The sequence below is a fragment of the Molossus molossus genome, unplaced genomic scaffold, assembly GCF_014108415.1.
Source record: "Molossus molossus isolate mMolMol1 unplaced genomic scaffold, mMolMol1.p scaffold_m16_p_1, whole genome shotgun sequence".
In the NCBI taxonomy this organism is placed as follows: Eukaryota; Metazoa; Chordata; class Mammalia; order Chiroptera; family Molossidae; genus Molossus; species Molossus molossus.
The window spans coordinates 240298708-240323177 of NW_023425344.1; the positions used below are offsets into that span (position 1 = coordinate 240298708).

The 24470-nt window shown below is 49.0% G+C and overlaps 2 protein-coding genes and 1 pseudogene across 6 annotated transcripts in view; all 3 read left to right on the forward strand.

Moving 5' to 3' along the window:
- The window catches only part of TDP1 (tyrosyl-DNA phosphodiesterase 1), a 70563-nt gene extending 61791 nt beyond the window's left edge, over window positions 1-8772 (forward strand). For 2 of the 5 annotated variants that reach the window (XM_036262770.1, XM_036262808.1), the window contains one exon: window positions 1174-1413. In XM_036262770.1, the coding sequence (XP_036118663.1) occupies window positions 1174-1247 (74 nt within the window). In that variant the 3' untranslated portion in view covers window positions 1248-1413. Of the gene's footprint in view, window positions 1-1173; window positions 1414-4258; window positions 4317-8740 lie in introns of those variants that run through there. The other 3 variants (XM_036262781.1, XR_004959687.1, XM_036262790.1) reach the window with 3 other exon arrangements.
- A 5812-nt stretch (window positions 8773-14584) lies between these two features.
- LOC118623589 lies at window positions 14585-16094 on the forward strand (annotated as a pseudogene).
- A 4305-nt stretch (window positions 16095-20399) lies between these two features.
- KCNK13 (potassium two pore domain channel subfamily K member 13) overlaps window positions 20400-24470 on the forward strand; it is a 107646-nt gene continuing 103575 nt past the window's right edge. The window contains exon 1 of the mRNA XM_036242979.1: window positions 20400-20739. Within this exon, the coding sequence (XP_036098872.1) occupies window positions 20400-20739 (340 nt within the window). The remainder of the gene's footprint in view (window positions 20740-24470) is intronic.

Here is a 24470-nt window from a genome sequence, read left to right on the forward strand (position 1 = left end):
GCAGCACCCAGAGTCCTCCTCTCTCACTCACCAGGACAGTCACACGGGGGCTGATTTGGTCCTTACAATGTATCTACTCCCTGCCCGTATCTTTAGGGTTCTTTTGAAATGGTTTTACTGGAGCAGTAGCAATGCTCGCTGAGTGACTTGTTCAGCCTTCACTGGTGTGGTTCAGTGGTTAGAGCATCGGCCTGCAGACCAAAAGGTTTTGGATTTGATCCCCAGCCCCGGTTGGGGCGTATGTGGAAGACAACTAATCACTGTCAGTCTCTGTCTGTCTCCCCTCCACCCTCCGTCCCTTCCCCTCTCTCTAAAAAAAATCAATGGAAAAAATATCCTTGAGTGAGGATTAAAAATAAATAAACCCAGCCGGTGTGGCTCAGTGGTTGAACATCGACCCGTGCACCAAGAGGTCTCCGGTTCAATTCCCATTCAGGGCACATGCCCAGGTTGTGGGCCCGATCCCCAGTGAGGGGCATGCAGGAGGCGGCCGGTCGATGTTCTCTCTCATCGATGTTTCTGTCTCCCTCTTCCTTCCTCTCTCTCTAAAATCAATAAAGAAAAAAAAAAGATTTTTAAATAATTTTTAAAATAAGATAAAGGTGATTTGTTCAGATTTTTTCCATGTCTGAAACCTCAGTCAACAGGGAGGAAGAACAGTGCGTGTTTGTTGAGCACCTGCAGCGTGCCAGGAGCTCTCACGGTGTTCTGTCATCCGTGCCCCACAGTACCCTGGAGGTCGCTGGGTTACCGGCTCCAGTCCACGGTGGGGAGCCTGAGGCCAAACCCCGACCCTTCCCAGCGTGCAGAGGGCGGCAGTGGGTCTGCACAGGCCTCGGTCCCCATCGGGTTCCCGCTGCTGGACACTGCCCTGCACACCACACAGATTACCCCGTTTAGTCCTCGTGACAGCTCCACAGTGCACTACTGATGGGGGGACTGAGGCTCCGAGAGCTGGACGCCTTGTCAGTGTGCGTGGCCGGAACGCACCGGGATCCTGCTCCTGGGTTCACTCGCCCGTCTTAACCCAAACCCTTCCTAAAACCACGGCCTGACACGGGCTGTTGTCGGGTTGGCTCAGGAGGGTCTTTACCGTGTGCACACTCCAGCACGTGAGTGCTTTGTCATCCTATTAAATAAGTGTTATATAAATGTAATATGTTTTTTCCCCAGACCGACCGTGGATTTGGAACATTCCTTATGTCAAAGCCCCAGATACACACGGGAACATGTGGGTCCCGTCCTGAGAGGGTGAAGCGCTGTGAGACTGAGTGTAAGACGGAGCCCCGAACACTGATGGCCTTGTTTGTGCTGTGTTCACGTCCCTTAAAGCTTCTCTGCACCCTGGGAACTCCGCAAGGGCCACTCTTTGAACACGGGTATTGGTTGTAGTTGTAGTGGTCATTGCTAACATTTCTCACTTAAAAAAATTGTATTTTCTTACTTCCCTTGTCTATGCTGTGCTTTGGAGGGAGAGCTGTTCAAGTCCACAGTGTGAAAAGAATATATAGATACAGAGTCCTCGTGGCGATGAAGCTCGTGATGGTGTCGGCTCTTCCGAGCCGAGGGCTGATGGGTGTGGGGCCCTGGCGGGAAGGTGCTCGTTCAGCCAGCTGTTTGCTTCCTCACACCCCCTCTGCTTCCTGAGTGTCTGGGGTTGCTGGACCGAGTGAGTCTGCAGGTTCCAGGCGCTGTCGCTGGCTGGTGTGTCTGCCCTTCAGGCCAGTGAGTCTGAGGCCCCGCGGCCCAGCAGCTTCAGGGGGCTCTCCGTCCTCCCAGCACCACGCGGCTGCCTCACTGCTTACAACGGGTCTCACGGGCCGGGCACCACCTGGACCCCAGGCTGGGAGTGCCTTCCTTCCCCACACATTTCCAGAGAAGACAGCTCACAGGGTCACACAAAGCACGCAAGTATTTTCCTTGGAAGAAATCCTATAAAGTGACCCAATTTGGTGTCTTCATTTCACAAGGGAGGAAACTGAGGCCCCAAAGGTCCAGGATGACCTCTGGGTCACCGGCTGGGGTCAGAGCTGAGCGTCTCCACGTTGTGTACATCTGTCCTCCGCACTCAGGGTCAGGTCTCCCAAGGCTTAGACCCTCTTGTTTGCTTCAGCATGAGGCTGACTCCAGTCTGTCACCAGCCTCCTTACCTACAGGTTTCATGGAGCCCAATGTCAGTTTGGAAAAAGTTTTTTAACTAGTTTTAAAAACTGTTTATCAGAGGCCCAGAATGTTCATCTTAGAACTGTGAAGGGTGGGTGGAGGTGCCGTGATGGAGGAGGGGTAGGGAGACCGGCTGTACCCCCACCCCCACCACCCCGTCAGACAAGCTCTGCCTCCCTGCTGTACAGACCGGGATGGTGTCTGAGGAGGTGGACCACTTCCCCCCAAGCAGTAGACAGATACTTTCATAGAGCATGTCAGCCTCTGTGAAATAACATCCATTTTTTAAAATATCCATATTTTTGTGTGTGTGTGTTTTTTATTTTTTTTAATCCTCACCTGAGGATGTTTTTGCATTCATCTTCAGATAGAGCGGGAAGGAGGTGGGGAGAGAGAGACACATCGACTGGTCGCCACCCACACGACCCCAACCAGGCCGGGGACAAACTGCAACTGAGGTACATGCCTGAACCTGGGACTCTCTAGTTTGAGGGCCGACGCTCTAACCGCTGAGCCAGACTGGCCAGGGCTAGAATATATTTTTATTGATTTTTTTCAGGGAGAGAGAGCTAGAAACATCTATGTGAGACACTGATCCACCGCCTCCTGCCCGCCCCTTACTGGAGATCGAGCCCACAACCCGGGCATGTGCCCTGACCAGGAATCGAACTGGGACTTCTCCGTTCATGGGGTGATGCTCCATCCACCAAGCCACACTGGCCAGGTCTTTGTTGTTAATCCTCACCTGAGGATATTTTTTCCATTGATTTTTTTTTTTATCGAGAGGGTGGGAGAGATGGAGGGAGAGAGGGAGGGGGAAGATAGAGAGAGAGAGAAACACCTGTTGGTTGCCTCCCACAGGGCCCACGACTGAACCTGACCGGGAATCAAACCCAGTACCCTTTGGTCCACAGGCTGATGTCGAACTCCTGAGCCACATCAGCCAGGGCTCTAAGATCCCTTCTTAAGCCCTGGCAGTTGTGGCTCAGCGGTTCAGAGCGTCGCCTGTGGACCAGAGAGTCCTGGGTTCAGTTCCCGCTAAGGGCACGTACCTTGGTTGCAGTTTGTCCCCAGCCCCACTTGGGGTCATGCAGATGGCAACCACTTGATGTGTCTCTCTCACATCGATGTTTCTCTCTCCTTCCCTCTCTCTCTCTCCTTCCCTCTCTCCCTCCTGCTCTATCTGAAGATGAATGCAAAAATGTCCTCAGGTGAGGATTTGAAAAAAAAAAAGATCCCTTCTTAAAATAGGATCTTAGATTTTATTTCAATGTGAAATTACAAGTCAACTTTCTAGGGAAACATCTTAATATTATTTGATCCATTTGTGAAACCAATTTTGGATGATCTGAATTTTTATTCAGATCTTAGGGCATTTGAATTTCTCCCTCATTACTGAAGGATTAGAGCTGTAATCCGTTCCTTGAGAATACTTGCTCCTGAGTGCTGAATACCTCAGAGGAAAGGTTAGCTAGACATTCTTCATTCACATTTCTCGAACATGATGATTATATTGATGGATGAATGATATTGTAATGACAAAGTCTGATGACAAAAATCTATGTGGGAACTCAGTGACTGGCAGAAATAAAATAGCTATGTATAGGATTGATTCTAAAATTCTATTGATGATGTGCTAACTAGGTGTCGTGCGTGGGTCAGATCCCGTTATGATAAAACCTTTGACAAGCTTTCCAAGTGTATCGCCCACTCACTTCAGGCAGTGTCCAAGCGAGTGCTACAGACAGAACCGCACAGCTGTCTCCTGCACTCTGTCAGCCCGGGAGCTCTGTCTCAGGTGGCCCTTCCTCCTTCACTGGGATCCACACGCACACGAGATGGGACAGATCACAGGGCTGTGTGCAGCCCTTGCTCCTGGGAGATGCCAGCGACACACATGACCAGGGTGGGACATGGCGTCTGCTGACCACTTCTGGGCCCAGTCTCTGTCCTCGGGCCCCTGCGCAATGATGTCAGCTGGCCAGGACTAAGCACTTGCCGTGTGCCAAGTGCCGTTCTGCATGTTTTGTGTGCACTAACTGGTTTAATCTCCATGATCGCCCAGTGAAGGGGATACTGTTATCCCACTTTACAGATGGAGAAACGAAGATACTGGTCCAAAGTCCCAGAGCTGGCAAGTAGCAGAGCTGGGATCTGAACCCGCACAGCAGGTGTGGCAGGTGTTGCCGAGCTCCAGCCAAGGAGGAGGCCTGTGTATGTAATATGTAACCGTAGCTACAGAGCTGGTGCCTTTCATCCACGGGAACAGCAAGTCGCAGTGGGCGTGACAGCAAACACACGGCCTATAAAATCAGCCACTGAACGTCGAGGTGACGTGTGGACGGGGCCCTGGCTCCTCCCAGCCAGACCTGGCAGTGGAGCGGCTCCTGTCGGGGGAGAACGCCGAGGGCCGAACGCTGTTCACGTTACGTGTGTGTGTGAAATGCTCTGAAACCTGGGGTTGCCATTGACCTGCTACATCAAAGGCACAGAGCAGAAGGGATCAGGCCACGTGTCGGGAGAGAAAGCAGCGTAGCCGTGCTGGAGAGGAGGGGGGCAAGAGACTGCCCAGGAAGTGGGGTTCTGGGATCTGGTGAAAACGGGCGCCTCGCACAGTGAGGAGGGGAGGCAAGCAAACGGCACCCACACTGCACGTTTGGGTAATCCCCGCATCTTCCTCCCTCCCGGCAAGTGCGTCTCGAAGCGGGATCCAGTCGCTGTGTGTAAGCCACACTTGAGCCCCTGGGCCTACCAGAAGCTCTGCTGAGCCTCCAGTCTGGCATGTTCATCAGTCTGAGGACTAGCTCGGTTTCTCCTGTTCCTTTTGCAGTAGGGCTTTCAGAGACTGGCTGCAGCTTAGTAAGAACCAGAAGGGCTCTGGACCGTCTTTCTAATCCACACGATAAAGAGCAGCTCAGAGGGGAAGGCAAAGGAGAGATTGCATCCATGCGGAATTTATCGTGGGTTATGACGTAGGTGACTATACGTCACCACACCATGGGGCAGGTGATACCTCATTTTATAAGAGGAAAAAATAAGGTCCAAGGTCATAACTAGTGTGTGTCCCTTTCTGGCCCCAAGGGACACAGGTGACGCCACTGTGTGTGCTCTGGGTGGTTCTTTGCTCACAGGTTCTTTAGAAATTAATGTTATGACAACTGAGTGCTAACTGATTTGGGGGCAGGGGTTCAGATAATTGACATTACTAAAATTTAAAAAGCCTCTGTAGCCCTGACCGGTTTGGCTCAGCGGTTAGAGCGTCGGCCTGCGGTCCGGAGAGACCCGGGTTCGGTTCCCGCCAAGGGCACGTATCTCGGTTGCAGTTTGTCCCTGGCCCTGGTTGGGTCGTGTGGGTGGCAACCACTCAATGTGTCCCTTCACATCGATGTTTCCCTCTCTCCCTCTCTCCCTCTCTCCCTCTCCTCCCCTTCTCTCCCTCTCTCCCTCTCCTCCCCTTCCCTCCCCTCCCTCCCTCCCTCCCTCCCTCCCTTCCTCTCTATCTGAACAAAAAATGAAAAAGTGTCCTCGGGTGAAGATAAAAAATAAAATAAATAAGCCTCTGTATAAATTTGTTAGTAGTAGTTTGTCAATGTTTTATGCAAGTACATTAGTCAGAATGCTTTCATCGTTGCAGAGACCAGATTAATCAGGCTCAAGCAATGAAAGACTTTAGCGTGAGCCTGAGGATCAGAATGTAACTGAATCTGTCTTCGAGTCTCAGCTCTGCTTTCCAGAACATGCACATCATTCTCAGGCACACTCTCCCCACCTGGAGGCTGAAATTCCCTACCTCCAGCCCATGGTCAGGTCCCGCCTTACTTCCAGTTGTCATTCCAGAGAAAAGAAAACACTTCTTCCCCAGAGCTGCAGCAAGTTCCCCGACGCACCTGATTAGCCAGGTGGGGTCACATGCTCCTCCCTGGTGCAAGCCCTCCAGATGCGGGAACTGCTGCAGGTGCAGAGTTCTCCAAAGACACGTGGAAGATGTCTGGTTCAATCCATCTTTAGGCGAACTGTTGGTGTGCCAGGGGAACCTTCTTATGCCCCATCCGTCAATCACGTGTACAAGTGAGCAGATTTTACTTTAAAGCAAAAGGAAACCAAGACGGGAATTTTAAAATCCAGGCTTCTCGAAAAGCTGGGTACATAAGTGAACCCTCATTGTCTCAGTGTTTCAGAACAGAGATTTTTCAAACTGTCATCACAGCCCTTCAGAGAACCACAGTATCGACTTAGGAGGTCATGACCAGCACATAAATGAAATGGAAAATGCCTGTGTGTAACACAAAGTAAGGGGGGTTTGTTTCTGTTCGGCATCCATGAGTGCATTCAGGGTTACAATAGAAAGTGTACTCCCAGGTTTGCCAGTTCAAGCACCCTGAATGAAGACGGTCACCTGGGTAATGACTAAAGATTTGACCAAAGCCTGAGAGGTGCCTGCAAGTCACTAGAAGGGTCTAGTCCCCGCTCTGCTCCCTCCACACCATGAGACCTCAGGCAAGGCCTGCGATGCCTCCGCCTCATGATCTCACCTGCGGAAGGGCTAACACCCGTCCCTCCTGCCGCGTGGGCCTGTGGGCAGCGGAGCTCGAACACTGGCAAGAACCGCATGGATAGAAATGCTGGGGGTTCTTCTCAGTGAGTGAAAGTGCTTGGAGCTGGCAGGCTCTCTGGGGCACTGAAAGAATGTTCATTCAAGTGTTAGAAAACTAGTGTTTTCCCATAAGCATTGCTTACAAACCACGAGATACAGGTTGTTTCTGGAAGGCTGGGCTAGATGTGAGAGTCCTGGCTGCAGCGGGGGGGCCAGTGGGCCTCTGGTTCCCTCAGGAAGGGGCTCTTTGTACAAGGAAGTCTTCATCCCTGGGCCGGCTTCCGAAACACCCCGACCACTGCACACTGCCCTGCAGACTTTCTGCCCTGGGGGTACTGGGTCCACGGGGCCTGCTGCCTCCGGGAGGGGTCCTCGTGGTGGTTAGGTGGGACTGAGGAGTCCGTGTTAGTGCTGACACCTCACCCTGGGAGGAAGTCCATCTTGCAAATGAAGAAAATGCCTCAGGTTGCTTCCTGGACTCCTCTGATACCATAACAGGCTCAGGAAATGGGCATCTTGGCCCTGGCTCAGTTGGCTGAGCATCGTCCCATGCACCAAAAGGTTGCTGGTTTGATTCCCAGTCGGGGCACATGCCCAGGTTGCGAGCTTGATCCTCAATGATGGGCATACAATCGATGTTTCACTCGCTCTCCCTCTCTCAAATCAATAAAAATTTATTTTTTAAAGAAATGGTTATCTTTTATTGTGCACAATTGACAATTTGCCTGTAGGTAGAGAGATGGACTGTGTGGTTTCAATGAGCCACTTAACAGCACAACCTGTACTGTCTGGAGAGCCCAGCCTGCACTTTTCCGTTCTCCTCTGGCCCGGGACATACTCGGCAGTGGGCGGCCTCTCCCTTGGGTCTCCGATTCCTGTCGGAGGGGCACCCTGGCCACTGCTCAGAGCAGAACTACATGGCCTTCCAAATAAGTGCGGGGGTGGCTGCGTGGGGGAACTTTCAGGGGTGATGGGAATGTTCCTGTCATGACAGTGGCATTGGTCACATTTTACAAAACACTTGAATTGTACACCAAATTGGTAACTTTTTATTCTTATCAATGTTACTTATTCTTTTGGAACAGAGACAAATTTGGATTCTTATTAAACATTCCAGATAGCTCAAAGATGTAAATGTAAAAATTAAGCCACAGAAACACTAATACAAGGGCCAGACATCTAGACATAAGTCTGAAACGACTCAACCATAGCAGGAGGCACTGCAGAGTCGGGTCAAGACTAGTTAAAAGAAGACAGTCTAAGGGACAGGCCATGCAAGCACCTGAATGGAAAGGTCCTATAAAGTTAGATCCTTGCTTGGATCATGTTAAATTATCTGTGACACAATGCTTTTAAGATCTCTGCTGAACAACGGCACATAGAGGAACTTCTTGTATTGTAAAATTACTGTTGGAGAGACTGTACAGTTTAATACTCCCTAAAATAGGTTCCCTGTGATGAGCTCCTTTTAGAATTCAGTAGCAGGGAAGAGTCTTAATTCTTTGGAACCTGACCCTTAGATAACAGAAAATACATTACGTCGGTCTTTATTTTTGCCTTTGGGCTGCTCAGATCTAAATTTAGTGTTTTATTCATTAACAAATTTCTTTCCTCTTCCCCTTTTTAATACCCTGACTTTCTTTTCCAGTATTTTACTGTATACATGTATGTAATCACAATGATTCAAATCCATTTTGGAAGCAGATATGATATGTATAATATAATAAAGTTCAAGACCCCTTTTTAACAGCAAGGGTTCTGGCTGGCTGTCTTCCTTACTGTTAGTAGAGGGAACACGACTAGATTAGGGACTAAAACTAGTCACACATGTAAGTTATGAAGGAAAAGAATAGAAACAAATATACTTTGGAGACCATGGTCTTACTCCTACCACAATTACTATTAACACCAGCATCCAAACTGCAGCTAGAAAAATAATGGAGATTTCAATGTTCTCACATTCTAAAGGACTTGCCTCCCTAGAAATGCCTTCGTGCTGAGAAGTGAGCTGCTTCAATTCAGAACTGGCCTGCTGCTTCCGCTCTAACCTCCTCACTTCCCCTGGCCCGGTGACAGCTCCAGTCCAGCCATGCATGAAGAACTTCCGCAGGAAGGTGCTGAGAAGAACAATTCCAGCCGTCACAGCTGTCCCTGTCATCCACCGGAGATGTCGGGGCGTTCTTGTCTTAAGACGGAGAATATTTTACGAGATTGGGAGTTCCTTTCTTTTCTCTTTGCTTTTTTAGTATGTGAGAGAGAGAAACATCCATCAGCTGCCTCCTGCACACCCCCACTGGGGATTGAACCCACAAAAATGGGAATCAAACCAGCAACCCTTTGGTGCACAGAATGGCGTTCAACCACCTGAACTGCACCAGCCAGAGCTGGGAGTCCTGAGGACTCCGCATTTGTCGCCGCTGCTGCTCTGCTCAAAACAACGTCACTGCTTCCTTCGACTCTTGTTTTTACAGTGACGTTGCTGCTGAGCTTTTCTAGTCCACATGGTTATCAAGTGCATTTTTTAGGGTTTGTAAATTGATTTCAATTTTTTAAAGATATTTTTATTGCATTTTAGAGAGAGAGGAAGGGGTAGCAAGAGAGAGAAATATCAGTGTGAGAGGAACACTGATTGATCGATTGCCTCTCATACGCACCCAACTGGGGATCAAACACGCAACCTGGTTATGTGCTCTGACTGATAAACCAGTGAACTTTCGGTGCATCGGACGATGCTCAACCAAATGAGCCACACGGGCCAGGGCTTTAATTGATTTGTAGAGAGAGGAAGGGAGGGGGGAGAGAAACATCAATGTGGGGGTGCAACATCACTCAGCTGCTTCCTGCACACCCCTACTGAGCATCGGCGAGATCAAGCCCACCCCCGAGCATGTGCCCTGACCGGGAATCGAACTGGCAACCTTTTGGTGCACGGAACGGTGCTCCAATCATGAAGCCACACCAGCCAGGGCCAAACGCATTCATTTAAGCCAGGTTTCTTTGAACTTGGAAAACAGTTACTGGTGGTGTGGATCCTCCTTCGTTTGGCAGAGTCATTGTCACCAGTTCACCTTGTCGACCTCAAGCTCTCCTTCACACGTGTCAGGAGAAGCAGCTTTGCAGTTGTAGTGCACAGTGCAAAGGGCTTCTCCAAACACCCGCCTAACGAGAACCTGCTGGCGATGGTCAAGGTGCCAGGGGCCATCCACCATGCTCCTTCGGCTCGGACGTCGCCTTCGCCAGGGGCTCTCCCGCCATCTGCACCTCAGCCTGAAGGAGCTGCACTGGTAACTTGTATGTAAATTATAGTAAGTTCTCACGCAAGATCATTGGTAGGTCCCGGGACTTAAAGCGGAACAATGGATAACCAAATAAATTTTAGCACAGGTTAATTGATTTAAATGAGTTATGTGCCTATGACATCTCATCTCCTTTAGAGCAAAACGTTATTTGAGGATCTGCTGTATAGCTCAATAAAGCTGATTCTTAGAAACGCAGGGCATGTACAATTCGGATATGTGTTTTCATTTATGTAAATTCTACGTCAAAATAAAACGAAGTTGTTGAACTCTAACAACACTGAAGGATCTAGAGACAAGTGATGTCTGCAGTTTATTTTGAAATGCATTAACGTGGTATATTCACAGATGGACGGATATATTGTAAAGCAAACACAGGAAATTTTAAGTGTACCATCACGGTTGCCCCTGTAACCTTTCAACTTTGGTGTATGTTTGAAATTTTCATTTTAAAACGTGGTGGATGAAACCAAGTAACCTCAGGTTTCTGGCCAAATAGCTATCGAGCCAGCTCTTTCACAAATCAAAAGTGGAAGCTCTAGAAAACAACTTCTTTAAAACACAGCTGCTTAAAAGTACTGAAAGTGACCAAAAACAGGCAGAAACTGAAGGGGAGTCGACAACTCTAACAGGTACCACACTGGGTGAGTTGTTTGGTTTGGTTTTGGTTTTTGTTTTTTTCACCACTTTGGGACTGAGGTCAGGTCTCGGTCTGCACCATGCAAGGCAAGTACCCCGGGTGGAAAACCTGCAGCTGACTGGCTCGAGGGTTTAGAGCACAGGGTTGGAGCCACCAGAGCCTCAGGGGTGAAGAGGGAAATAACAGAAAAGAGCCAGAGAGGGGATTCCCAAATTCTGTATGTAAACTCTGCCCAAATCTTGGGCTGACCACTGAATTGTTTATGCACAGCTAAGGCTGAAAGAACTGAACCTAAAATTGAGCTACTTCCCACTACAGGGGAGACATTTTTGCAGTTGAGTTCAGTCAAATTAACTGCCTGTTTAAAAATAATAAATTATTTTTGTAGGAACGTAACAGACTTCAGAATTTCTATGATACATTATAAATTATACATAAATTACAATGTCTAGGACATAATCCAAAATTACTCAGTATACAAATAAACAGAAAACATAACTCATTCTCCAAAGAAAAGACAAGCAAAGGAAACCAACCCCTAGAATTTCTAGTCAAAGATTTTAAGGCAGTCATTAAAATTATAAATGAATTCTATTACTCTGCTGAGATTTACCATCATGAATAAAAGGACGGTAAATCTCAGCAGAGTAATATAAATCATTTTTGAAGGACTGAATGAAAATTTTATAACTGAAAAGTATATCTGAAATTTAAAACTTCACTAGATAGGCATAATAGCACAATGAAAATGACAGGGAACTTGAAAATAGGTCAATAAAAATGATCCAATCTGAAAAACAAAATGAAAACATTGGAAGAAATGGGGAGGAAATACTAGGAACCTGTGGATAATGTCAAAAAGTTTACTTTGCTCTGGCCAGTTTGGCTTAGCGGTTGGAGCATTGGCCCACAGACCAGAGAGTCCCGGGTTCGGTTCCCGCTAAGGGCACGTACCTCGGTTGCAGTTTGTCCTCTGCCCTGGTTGGGGTCGTGTGGGTGGCAACCACTCAATGTGTCTCTTACATCGATGTTTCTCTCTCTCTCTCTCTTCCTCCCTCTCTCCTTCTTGCTCTAAAGATAAATGCAAAAATGTCCTCAGGTGAGGATAAAATAAAAAAGTTTATATGTAATTGAAATCATGAGAAACTATGGAACAGAGAAAATATTTGAAGAAATAATAGCTAAAAACTTTCCCAAATTTGGGGACAAATTTACAGATTCAAGTTCAGTGAATAAACAGCAGTATTAATACAAAGGAAATGTCACCGGGTGTATCATAGTCAAACGGCTGGAGACCAAATTAAAGAGAAAATCTTAAAAGCAGCTACAGGAAACTGGGAGCAGTTGTCCCAGTGACCCCTGGCCTCGCATCGGGAACACGGGAGGACAGAAGGCAGTCCAACAACATTATCAACACACTGAGAGGAGTTACCTCAGAAATCTGTATCCAGTGGAAATATCCTTTGAGAATGAAGATGAGTAGAAGAAAACTAAGAGAACTTGCAGAGGTCCCCGTTCAATCCCCAGTCAGGGCACATGCCCAGTTGTGGGCTTGATCCCCAGTAGGGGGCGTGCAGGAGGCAGCTGATCAATGTTTCTCTCTCATTGATGTTTCTCTCTCCACCTTCTACTCTCTCTAAAAAAAAAAAAAAATCAATAAAAACATTTTTTTTAAATAATGCAAATGTGCCCTGGCCAGTTTGGCTCAGAAGTTAGAGCGTCGGCCCATGGACCAATGAGTTGTGGGTTCCATCCTGGTGAAGGGCACATACCTCAGTTTCAGTGTATCCCCGGCCCTGTCAGAGTCGTGCGGGAGGCAACTGGTCAATGTGTCCCTCTCACATTGATGTTTCTCTCTCCCTCTTTCTAAAAAATAAAATAAAATCAATAAAAATATTTTAAAAGAGTAGATCTAAATCCAGTCATATAAATTACTACACTAAATGTTAATGGTCCCAACCTATGCTATCTAAGATGGTAGTCGATAACCATATTTCAAGTGCTCGATAGTCACCATATTAGACTACTTACTATCTTATTAACCACCTTGACCTAATGGACATTTATAGAGCACTATACCCAACAACTGCAGAATACATATTCTTTTCAAGTGTATATGGTACATTCACTAAGATTGACTATGTGCAGGACCATAAAACGAGTCTCAATAAATTTAGAAAGAATGAGATTGAATATGGTTCTCTGACCACATTGAAAATGTTAGAAATAATTTGTCTTAAAAAGCAGATATTTGGAAATCAAGCAACACACAGCTTAGTAATTCATAAGTAAAAAAGAAAAAGTTATAAAATATTTTAAACAAAATGATATAAAAATATACTAAAATATTTAGGATGCAGCTAGCACAGGGCTAACAGGGAAATTTATAGCTTAAAAATGCTAACATTAGAAAGACCTAAAATCAGTAATGTAAGTGTCTACTCTAAGAAGCTGGAAAAAGCAAAGTAAACCCAAAAGAAAGTAGAAGAATGAAAATAAGAGTAGAAATCTCAAGTGGAATTTATCCTAAAAATGCAAGAAAGGCTTAACACTAGAAAAGCAATCAATGAAATCTAACATATTAACAGAATACAGAAAAAAAACTATATAATCATTTCATTACAGGCAAAGAAAGCATTTGACAAAATTCAGTACTCATTCATGTTTTGTTTTGTTTTTTAAACCTTAGAAAACTAGAAACAAGAATAAAAGGAAACTTTTTCAACCAGAGAAAGAGTATCAATGTTATATCATATTTAATGTTGAAAAACTAAAGGTTTCCCCCTAAGATAGTGAACAAGACAAAGATACTTGTTTCCACCTCGTATATATTCAATGTATACTGAGGTCCGAGCCATTGCAGTGAGGCTAGGGGAAAAAAACATAAATATCAGAAAAGAAGAAGCAAAACCCTACTTAAGATGACATGAGTAACACAGAAAATTCTAAAGGAATCAACTACAAATGAATTTAGCAAAGTTGTAGAAACCAAGTTAATTTGCAAAAGTTATTTATATTTTTATATACTACGGCAAACAACTGGAACATGAAATCTTTTTTTTTTATCCTCACCCGAGGACATTCCTTCAGTTTGTTGTTGTTGTTGTTGTTGTTGTTGTTCAGATAGAATGGGAGGGAGGGAGGGAGAGAGAGAGAGAGAGAGAGAGAGAGAAACATCGATGCGAAAGGGACACATCAAGTAGCTGCCACCCCTACGACCCAACCAGGGCCGGGGACAAACGGCAACCAAGGCACATGCCCTTAGCGGAACCGAACTCTGGACCGCAGGCCGATGCTCCAACTGCTGAGCCAAACCAGCCAGGGCTGGAACATGAGACCTTGATACTTCATTTACAATAGCATCAAAAGAACAAAATAGGATGAATTTACAAAAGATAAGCCAGTTCTCAACATGAAAACTTGATAAGAAGATGGAAATAAATGGAAGGATATACCTCATTCACAAATTAAAATGTCAATTCTTCCCAAAATAATCTGACATAATTCTAACCAAGATTCCACAAGGACCTGCTAGTGTGGCTCAGTGGACTGAGTGTCGCCCCATGGACTGAAGGTTCCGGTTCGATTTCCAGTCAGGACACCTGCCTGGGTTGTGGGCCGGATCCCCAAGTAGGGGCCATGCAAGAGGCAGCCAATCAGTGTTTCTCACATCAATGTTTCTATGTCTCTCTCCCTTCCTCTCTCTCTAAAAAAAAAATAATAACATATTTTTTTAAATCCCACAAGAATTTTTCTGATGCAGTTAACAAGCTAGTTCAATTTTTATGGAAATGTAAAGGTCTTGTAATATCCAAAGTAAACCTAAGGCTTCCCCACGCCGCCCACCCTGTTCCAGTCCCCAGTCCAAGGCCCAGCTGTGCCTATTACTCTATGCGGAGTCGCCATCAGCATGTTGACAAACTGCCTTACAAAATGCTGACATCAGCCTGGCTGCCTGGGGACGCAAGGCCGTGGACATCTCGGAAAACGAGTTGCCCGGCCTGATGCGCACGCATGAGATGTGCTAGGGCTTCCTCAAGCCACTGAAGGGCGCCCGCATCACTGGCTGCCTGCGCATGACCGTTGAGACAGCCATCCTCATTGAGACCCTGTCACCCTGGGTGCTGAGGTGCAACAGTCCAGCTGCAGCGTCTCCTCCACCCAGGGCCATTGCCAAGGCAGGCATTCTATTTTATGTTTTTAAAAATATTTTTTCTTCTATTGATTTTAGAGAGGAAGGGAAAGGGAGAGAGAGAGAGAAACATTGATGAAAGAGAACATTGACTGGCCGCTGCCTGCATACCTCGTCCTGGGGATCGGGCTCACAACCTGGGCATGTGCCCCGACCCAGAATCAAACGGCGACCTCCTGGGGCATGGTTGATGCTCAACCAGTGAGCCACACCTGCCGGACCAAGGCAGGCATCAAGTGTGTGCCTGGAAGAGGGACCATAAGGAGAATCGGTGGTGCATTGAGCAGATGCTGACCTGCAGGGATGGGCCTCTCAATGTTATTCCGGACAACGGCGGTGACCTCACCAACCTCATCCACACCAAGTACCCACAGCTTCTGTTGGGCACCCAAGCCATCTCTGAGGATTCTGCCACGGGGGTCTACAACCTATACAGAATGATGGCCTAAGGATCCTGAAGGTTTCTGCCATCAATAGCAACAACTCCATCACAAAGAGCAAATCTGACAACCTCTCTAGCTGCCGGGAGTCCCTCATGGATGGCATCAAGCAGGCCACAGACATGATTGTGGGCAAAGTGGCAGTGGTGGCAGGATACAGCGACATGGCAAGGGTTATGCCAGGGCCCAGAAGGGTTTGGGGAACCCAAGTCATTATCACCGAGACTGACCCCATCAGTGTACTGCAGGCCACCATGGAGGGCGATGAAGTGACCACCATGGACGAGGCCTGTCAGGAGGGCAACACCTTTGTCGCCACCACAGCCTGTGTTGACAGCATCCTCGGAAGGCACTTTGAGCAGACGAAGGATGACACCAGCGTGTGTAACACTGGACCCTTAGATGTGGGAATTAGGCAGGTGGCGGAATGAGAATGCTGCGGAGAAGGTGAACACCAAGCCCCAGTGGACCGCTGGTGGCTGAAGAATCGGCGCCTCATCATCCCACTGGCTGAGGGCACCTGGTCATCCTGGGCTGCGTGATGGGTCACCCCAGCTACATGACGAGCGACTCCTTCACCAACCCGGTGCTGGCGCAGACTGAACTGTGAACCCATCCAGACAAGTACACCACTGGGGTCCACTTCCTGCCCAGGAAGCTGGACAAAGCAGTAGCCGAAGCCTACCCGGGCAAGCTGACGGAGAAGCAGGCCCAGAACCTGCGCATGCCCCGCGATGGCCCCTTCGAGCCAAGTCACTACCACTACTGAGAACCAGGCCTGCCCTTCCTTTGCCTTCTAGCTGCTGTCCTTGCCCAGGTCCCTCCTCTTCTTCCCAAGAGCAAATCGTGCCGATTTGAGAATGGTCTGTTAATGTTCCCGGTTGACTCCCTGGGGCTGGTCACTCAATCTTTGGCCTCCACTGCATCCCTCATACTGTTCCATGTGTGGCAGTGGGAATAGAAAAGACCTTCGTCAAGCTCTGGTCACAGGCGAGGTAATGGGAGATGCCCACGGGGAACCAGGAGCTCAGGGGTTTTGGAGCTACTCACTCAGTCCTTCCTTAGGCTGGAAGTCGGAAGTGGTGGTCACAATGCCTGTGCACTTGACCATCTGAGCCCTCCCCTGGGCTATGCATGTTGCACCCATGGTCTTGGTTCACAGGCTCGCTGGTTCCTCAGCCCGTGGCAGAGGAGAAGGAGCTGCATCCATGGGCAAGGAGGAGCTGTTGCAGTTGGGTCGCTCCTGAGAGCCTGGCTTCGTGCTGGGCGTTCTCTTAAACCTCAGAACAAAGAGGTTGGTACTTCCAGTGCCTATCCCATGGGGGGTTATAAGACATGCTGTTATGGGACAAGACAAGGACAAGAGAAGTGACAGCCAGAGGCTGAGAGGGGCCAGAGAATCTTAAAAGCAGGCACGGCAGGTCTACCACCACTTTGTCATGGCCCCTATCACAGCCCTGGATCCAAAAGAGATTAATTTGGCTTATGATGTGTATAGAATGTTCGAGCAGGAAGGTAGGTAAGTAAAAATTTTGGTGCCCATAAAAGGGAAATCTTAGTAAGAGCAAAACTGGAGGACTCACTTTCTGACTTCAAGACCTACTGTAAAGCTACAGGTGATCTAAATACTGTGGTGTTAGCATAAGGATAGATAACTAATGATCGAGATACAGACTCCTGAAATAAACTCTTATTTGTCTGCTCAGCAAATGGCACTGGAATCACTGGATATCTGTGGACAAAATGAACCTCGACTCTTACCTCACACCATATAGAAACCCAAATTTAAAATAGATCATAGACGCAAATATAAAAGCTAAAATTATAAAATTTCTAGAGGGGGGAAAAAGAACAGAAAACCTTGAGAGAAATAATGATTTCTTAGTACACTAAGAACATTAAACATAAAAGATTAATACAAAATTTTGGCTTTGCCAAAATTAAAAACTTATATCCATCAGAAAATATTTTTAAGAAAATAAACAGTCAAGCCAGGGACTGGTAGAATATATCTGCAAAATAAGTATCTGAGAAAGGACTGGTTTGGTTATGAAAAGGATCCCTGTTACTCAGTAATAAAAAAGAGAAAGCAATTTTTCTAATGGGTAAAATACATCAATAGATCATTTACAAAGGCAGATATACAGATGGCCAGCAAGCAGAGTAGTTATCAGGGAAATGCAAATTAAACCGCATGAGATACCACTACCCACCCACAAGTATGATTAAAATTAAAATGGTGATACTACCAAATGTTCACAAGGATGTGGAGCATCAGGAGCTGTTGTAGTGTTGGTTGGAACAGCTACTTTGGGAAAATATTAGGCAGTTTCTTATAAAATTAAGTACACACCTGCCCTATGATTCAGCAATTCCACTCTTATTTACCCAAGGGATGTGAAAATATATTCACAAATAGTTATACAAGAATGTTACTAACAATTTTATTTATGATAGCCAAAATTTTCTATTAATAGGAGGAAAAGAAATAAAACTAGAGTATATTCAAACAGTAAAAAACTAGGAATAAAAAGGATCAAATTATCCTAAGACATAACATGGCTAGATTATGAAAAACACAATGCTTGCCATGGCCAGTTTGGTACAGTGGTTAGAGCATCTGGCCAGTTGGTCAGGATTGTGAGGGAGGCAACCAATCTACGTGCCTCTCTCACATGGATGTTTCTTTATTTCCCCCCACCCACCCCACTCTGTCTAAAAATATTCTCAGGTGAGGATTAACAACAACAAAAAGCATAATGCTTTACACAATCATGTACATAACTTTATGATTACATTCATATGAAGATCTAGAACAGGCAAAACCAATTGGAGGTAGAAAAAATTAGGAACAGGTTGATAGGTTGGATCGGTAAGTGTTTACTTGCAAAGGTGTATACATTTGTCAGAATTCCTCTAATGGTTCACTTAAGATTTTCTCATTTCACTGTATGTAAATTTTACCCCAAAAGAAAAAAAAATCTGTAAACAAATATTATATGCAGGGAGAAGTCCTGGGGGAGAGGGAGAGTGTACTATGTCTACAGCTTACTTTGAATGCATTTAAACAGATGGATAGATATGTAACAAAGAATATGTTAGTAAAATATTCATTGTAGAATCGAGGTAGTGAGTATATGGGTGTTCAGTGTAAATTTCTTACAACTGCGACATTTTTCATAATAAAATTGGGGGGAGTAGTTGCAGGACTCACCCACGGTGTACACACATGCCCCCATAGCCACTACCCCCAAAGCTGTTGCCCCCAATAAGCTAGATAAAAGAGGGGCATTCTGGAGCTGAGATCAATACTCGAAACACCACGGCTTCTGATGGCAGAACATTAGAATCCAGAGCTGTGATTTTTAATCCTCTGCTCCTGGGGAGTGTAGGTGGGTGGGTGGGCTTTCAGCCCGGAACCGCTCTCTTGGGAGGTGGGGAAATTTTGCTGAGTCCGAAGATGCTCACGTATCCATTCCTTTCTGAATCCATATTCACTCCCACATTCCAGGGGCTGGTGATTCGGAGGGGCCGTGTGTGGCTGGGTGCACAGGTGGGGGCGAGCTGTGTCTCAAAGGGACGGAGCTCCCTCTTCTGGCCCTCGAGGAGCCCACACAGCCGGATAAGCGCTCCACGCGCCTCATCAGCACCCACTCCCGGGATCTACGCGCCCGGGGTGGGAGCACGGCAGCCCCCCCGAGGGCCCGCCGAGAGCCGGGCATCCGCGGGCGGAGACTAGCACGAGGGGCGGCCCCGCGCGGCTGCGAGGCGGGAGACGGTGGAGGCGCCGGCAGCCGAGCAGCTCCACCTGTTGCCGCGTCGGAGCGCGCCGGCCCAGCAAGGCAGAGCTTGGGTTGCGCCTCTGCTCCCCGCACGCGTCGGCGGGGCAGGGCCGCGGCCAGGAGGGCGCCTAGGGACAGTCCCGGCGGAGGAGCTCTCTCCAGGAGGTGAGACTCGAGTGGGGCCAGGGCGCAGCGCCCTCTGCAAGGCGGGGTCTCGGGGAGGGCCCCCGGCGGCTGGCTAAGGTCTTGCCGCTGGTCTGCACGGGTGAGGAAGAGCACTTCGCGCGGAGCCCCGTGGGCGCAGGCTCTCGAGCGCGCCGAGGCAGCCAAGTCTGAGTAGAGGAGATGGCACTGTCTGCGGTCACGGTCTCTTGGCCGCGAGGTCCCTCCAGCCCCCCGTCCTTGGCAGCCGCTCGGGATCCGGGGCTGGTTCGCGGTGCGTTCTCCGCTCCAGCTGAACCGATACGGGGGCGGGGGGCACGCCGCCGGGCAGGCCTCGGAGGCCAAGGGCCCTCTGGCCCCGGGCCAGGTGAGGGAGGCCACCGGGGGAGATTTCCCTAACTTCCTTCGCTCCCTCATCCCAACATCCCTTTCTGGTCTCCTCCTCCAGCCGCTCGGCGCGCCCGATGCCGCGCAGCGTGGGGGCCGGGCGGGAGGCCGAAAGCTGTGGACGCCGCTCTGCACAGCCCTTCCGTCGGTGCGCCCTCCTCTGACCTGCACCGGCCTCTAAGCCCCGGCAGCCCGGCTGGTGACCCGAGGGGCCTGAGGGTCGGAGCGACGCCACGACTGGGACGCAGCACCGCGGATCTACCTGCAAAGCCAGCAGACCCACACCCCGCGCCCCAGCCCTCGGCTGGAGGAACGATGGTCAAGGAGACGGAGGCCACGGGGCTCCGCGTACCCGGCAGCCCCCCAAGTCCCGCGACCTCGGCCCCGGGGGACACTCGGCTCCGCCGGAGTTTGCCCTGAAGGTGCGCCACGCCCTCTCCCCAGTCTGCGCGCGCGGGTCGCAGGGGCCGAAGCGGGCTCCGCGCCCTGCCACCGGGACCTTCGGCATTTAGGAGAACTCAGCGGCGGCGAAAAAGGGGATTTGAAACCAGGAGTGGGGGCGGACGTGGGGAGCTGGCTCCCCAGAAGCGGTCGCCGCGGGAAGCGCCCAGAGGACATGGGTGAGCCGGCCGTCGGGCGGCCGGAGGCGGGCTGAGCCCGGCGGAGCCCCGGCCTCCTGGGATCCGGGCGAGCGTCCGCCCTCGGCCGCGGCAGCCTGGCGCGGAGCCCCCCGGGGGGCGGCCATGGCCTGCCGGGGTGGCGGCTGCAGCTGCGGCCCGGGCCACCTGAACGAGGACAACGCGCGCTTCCTGCTGCTCGCCGCGCTGCTCGTGCTCTACCTGCTGGGCGGCGCCGCCGTGTTCTCGGCGCTGGAGCGGGCCCACGAGCGCCAGGCCAAGCAGCGCTGGGAGGAGCGCCTGGCCAACTTCAGTCGCCGCCACAACCTGAGCCGGGAGGAGCTGCGCGGCTTCCTCCGCCACTACGAGGAGGCCACCGAGGCCGGCGTCCGCGTGGACAACACCCGCCCGCGTTGGGACTTCACCGGCGCCTTCTACTTCGTGGGCACCGTGGTGTCCACCATAGGTACGTGAGCCGCAGAGGAGGGCGGAGGGGAGGCATTCTCCTGGCGGGAGCTTGGACGGGTGGGACCGCGCTTCCCAGCCCTGCGTTCATCCACCGCTCGGCCCGCTGCGCAGGTGTGAGCTGGTGCCCGGTCCTCAGGTAGTGTTGCTTTCGGGCTTCTCGAAACGTGGTCCACGCACCAGCTGCTGCAGTACCGCCTGGGAGCTTGCTATAAAGGCAGTCTCAGGCCCTCCTCTGACCTCCTGAGCCAGAATCTACATTAGCAAAGCCCCCAGCGGACTCCCGTGATCCTTAGATCTGCTCTGGGCGATTTTTCAGTCTAGTTTGAGACATTGCTTGAGTTCGTGGAACTTTAGGGAGAAAGCTTACAAATCGGGACAGGAGTCTATAAACGTTTATTGAGTTAGTACCATGCACAAGGTGGGGGAGGGAGGAGCAAAATTTGTCCTTGACTTCAAATTTATAGAGAAAATCAGATCCAATGCCAGACTGAAAGTTAGGCAAAATGCTAATGAGGATGGGGGAGAAATGACTTTTGGGCTGGCCCCCAGGTATGGTTTGGGTTTTGCATTCTGGAAGCAGAAAGAATTGCATTCAGGAACCCCAAGAAGTACCTGGTCTATAGAATAGACCACTAAGGTCTCCTGGTTAACAGGATGGAAGGGGACCTTTCCTGTCAGACTAAGGAGCTAGAACTTAGGCAGAGGCATTTGGGAGCCACCGAGAGTTTCTGAGCAAGAGTGTGGCATGGCTACGGTCAGTTATGCCTTTATTCCCAGCAGAAGGAGAAAGTTGGGTGTCTTCGCATCACAGCCCTAAAGATGATTCACCCTGAAACATAACTGAGTGATAAGGCGGTTGGGGAGGATGCTGTGGAAATTTTGAAGACAGAAGAGAGCTGGAGCAGAGGAGGCGACTCTGAAAGGCTACTCTGAAAAGGAGTGGCTCCCAGCTACCAGCCACTGGGAACAGCAACAAGGCTCTCAGCGGGGCAGGTGCCCTGCAACTATGGCCGCTGTGCTAGCAGGAGAGCTTGTCAGTGAGGCGGGGTGACAAGGCAAACTTCCTGGAAGCTCCCACACATGGTTGTCTTAGGGAGACCTGCTACCAGGAGAAAGAGCACAAAGTAGAATAGAGGTCAGCCTCAGGCCTGATTAGTCAGGAAAGATTTCCCAAGGTTAGCCTAGAAGCCCAGGGCTTCCGTGGGTGAGGAGGAGGCAGGGCGGAGAGATGCATGATTAGGAACACACAGGCTGCATCTGAAGTGCTTTGTCCTGAACCGCCTGGTTCACAACCCCTACCCCACCCCCACGTCCCATCCCAGGTGGCCCTGCAGGCCATTAAGGCACCACTGTCAACATTCTCCATGATGAGCAGCACACGGGCCCTGAGGAGGTAGAGAAGGACAGACACTCTCCTCCGTTCTCGCACCAGCCCACATTCCTCAAAGAATTCTCTTAGCAGAATTCCCTAAGTCCCTCACTGTGTCACCGCCTGTGTCTCATAGGACAGTTCCAGGTTTTCATGTAGGGAGGACTTGGGTGAGCAAACTGATTGGCAGTGTTGCTGTGGGAACTCCCCTTGGATCTGCTGTTATGTAGCAAGTGCAGGGTTTTATTCAGGTCAAATAGTTATGTGGGGTGGCTTTGATGGGAGATTGGGGGGGGGCACATCCTTCCCATCCCACCACATCCACCCCTGGGTACTCCCCGTGGACACGGAGGTAGGAAGGACAGAGTGTGTTTATAGACTGCTGAATAGCAATGCCAGAGGAGCTGAGAATGTCTTGGCTAGTTGGGCATGTGAGAGGCACAAATATAATAATGTAGCCTGGTGGAATAGAATGAAACCTAGACAAAGAGTCTGGAGTTGGAGCTCTTGGTCCTGTAACTTGGGCAGGTGTGTTAACCTTTCTGAGCCCTGTCCTTCTCATCCGCGATGTCTACAAAGTGCTCACCTTGGTATCTGGTACACTGTAGCTGTGCAGTAAATATTAGTCCCGTCTCCTGCCCAACCCTCCCCCGAAGCCTGCCCCTCGTGCAGGGTTCTTGTGAGGGACAATGAGCTGATGTAATGAATGTTCTTTAAAAAGTACGAAACAAGCCCTGGCCAGTTTGGCTTAGCGGTTAGAGCGTGGGCCCGCGGACCAGAGAGTCCCGGGTTCAGTTCCCACTAAGGGCATATGTACCTTGGTTGCAGTTTGTCCCCGGCCCCGGATGGGGTTGTGTGGGTGGCAACCAGTCGATGTGTCTCTCTCACATCAATGTTTCTCTCTCTCTCTTCCCCCCTCTTTCCCTCCCGCTCTATCTGAAGATGAGTGCAAAAAATGTCCTCGGGTGAGGATGAAGAAAAAATAAATAAATAAAAAGTACAAAACACTATATAAGTATGGGCTTATTTTTACATTTCTAACATTTTCTTTTCAACTGTTTCATGCCCTGGCCAGTTTGGCTCAGCGGTTAGAGCGTCGGCCTGCGGTCCGGAGAGACCTGGGTTCGGTTCCCGCTAAGGGCACGTACTTCGGTTGCAGTTTGTCCCCGGCCCTGGTTGGTTGTGCGGGTGGCAGCCACTCGATGTGTCCCTTCACATCGATGTTTCTCTTTCTCTCTCCCTCCCACTCTATCTGTACGAAAAATGGAAAAATATCCTTGGGTGAGGATAAAAAAAATACATAAATAAAATAAACTGTTTCATTAATTGCTGTTCTAATAATGCACTTGCTACCCTTTATTAGGGTACATATTAGGCATATACTGTGATTAATGTGTGAATATGTGATGCAGCTAATTGCTGTATTATAATCATACTTAATAGGACTACATCTAACTAAAAAGCTTCTGCACAGCAAAAGAAACAACCATCAAACCAGAAAGGGAACCCACTATATGGGAGAGCATAATTGCCAACGATGCATCAGATAAGGGGTTAATTTAAAAAATATATAGAGTACTCATACAACTCAACAAAAGGAAGACAAAGAACCCAATTAAAAAATGGGCAGAGGAGCCCTGGCCGGTTTGGCTCAGCAGTTGGAGCGTCAGCCTGCGGTCCGTAGAGACCCGGGTTCGGTTCCCGCTGAGGGCACGTACTTTGGTTGCGGTTTGTCCCCGGCCCTGGTTGGTCGTGCAGGTGGCAGCCACTCGATGTGTCCCTTTCATATCGTTTCTCTCTCTCTTCCTCTCTCTCCCTCCCACTCTATCTGTACAAAAAATGGAAAAATGTCCTCGGGTGAGGATTAAAAAAAAAAAAGGGCAGAGGAACTAAATAGACACCTCTCCAAACAGGGCATACAAATGGCCAAGAGACATATGAAGAAATGCTCAACATCACTAATCATCAGAGAGATGCAAATTAAAACAACAACGAGGTATCACCTCACACCTGTCAGAATGGCCACCATCAACAAATCATCAAACAACAAGTGCTGGCAAGGGTGTGGAGAAAAGGGGACTCTAGTACACTGCTGGTGGGAATGCAGACTGGTGCAGCCACTAAGGAAAACACTATGGTGTTACCTCAAAAAGTTAAAAATAGAATTACCATTTGACCCAGTGATTCCTACTTCTAGGAATATATCCTAAGAAGATTGAAACACCAGTCAAAGAATATATGTACCCCTATGTTCATAGCAGCACTATTTACAATTGCTAAGATCTGGAAACAGCCCAAGTGTCCATCAGTAGATGAGTGGATAAAAAAGCTGTGGTACATTTACACAATGGAGTACTATG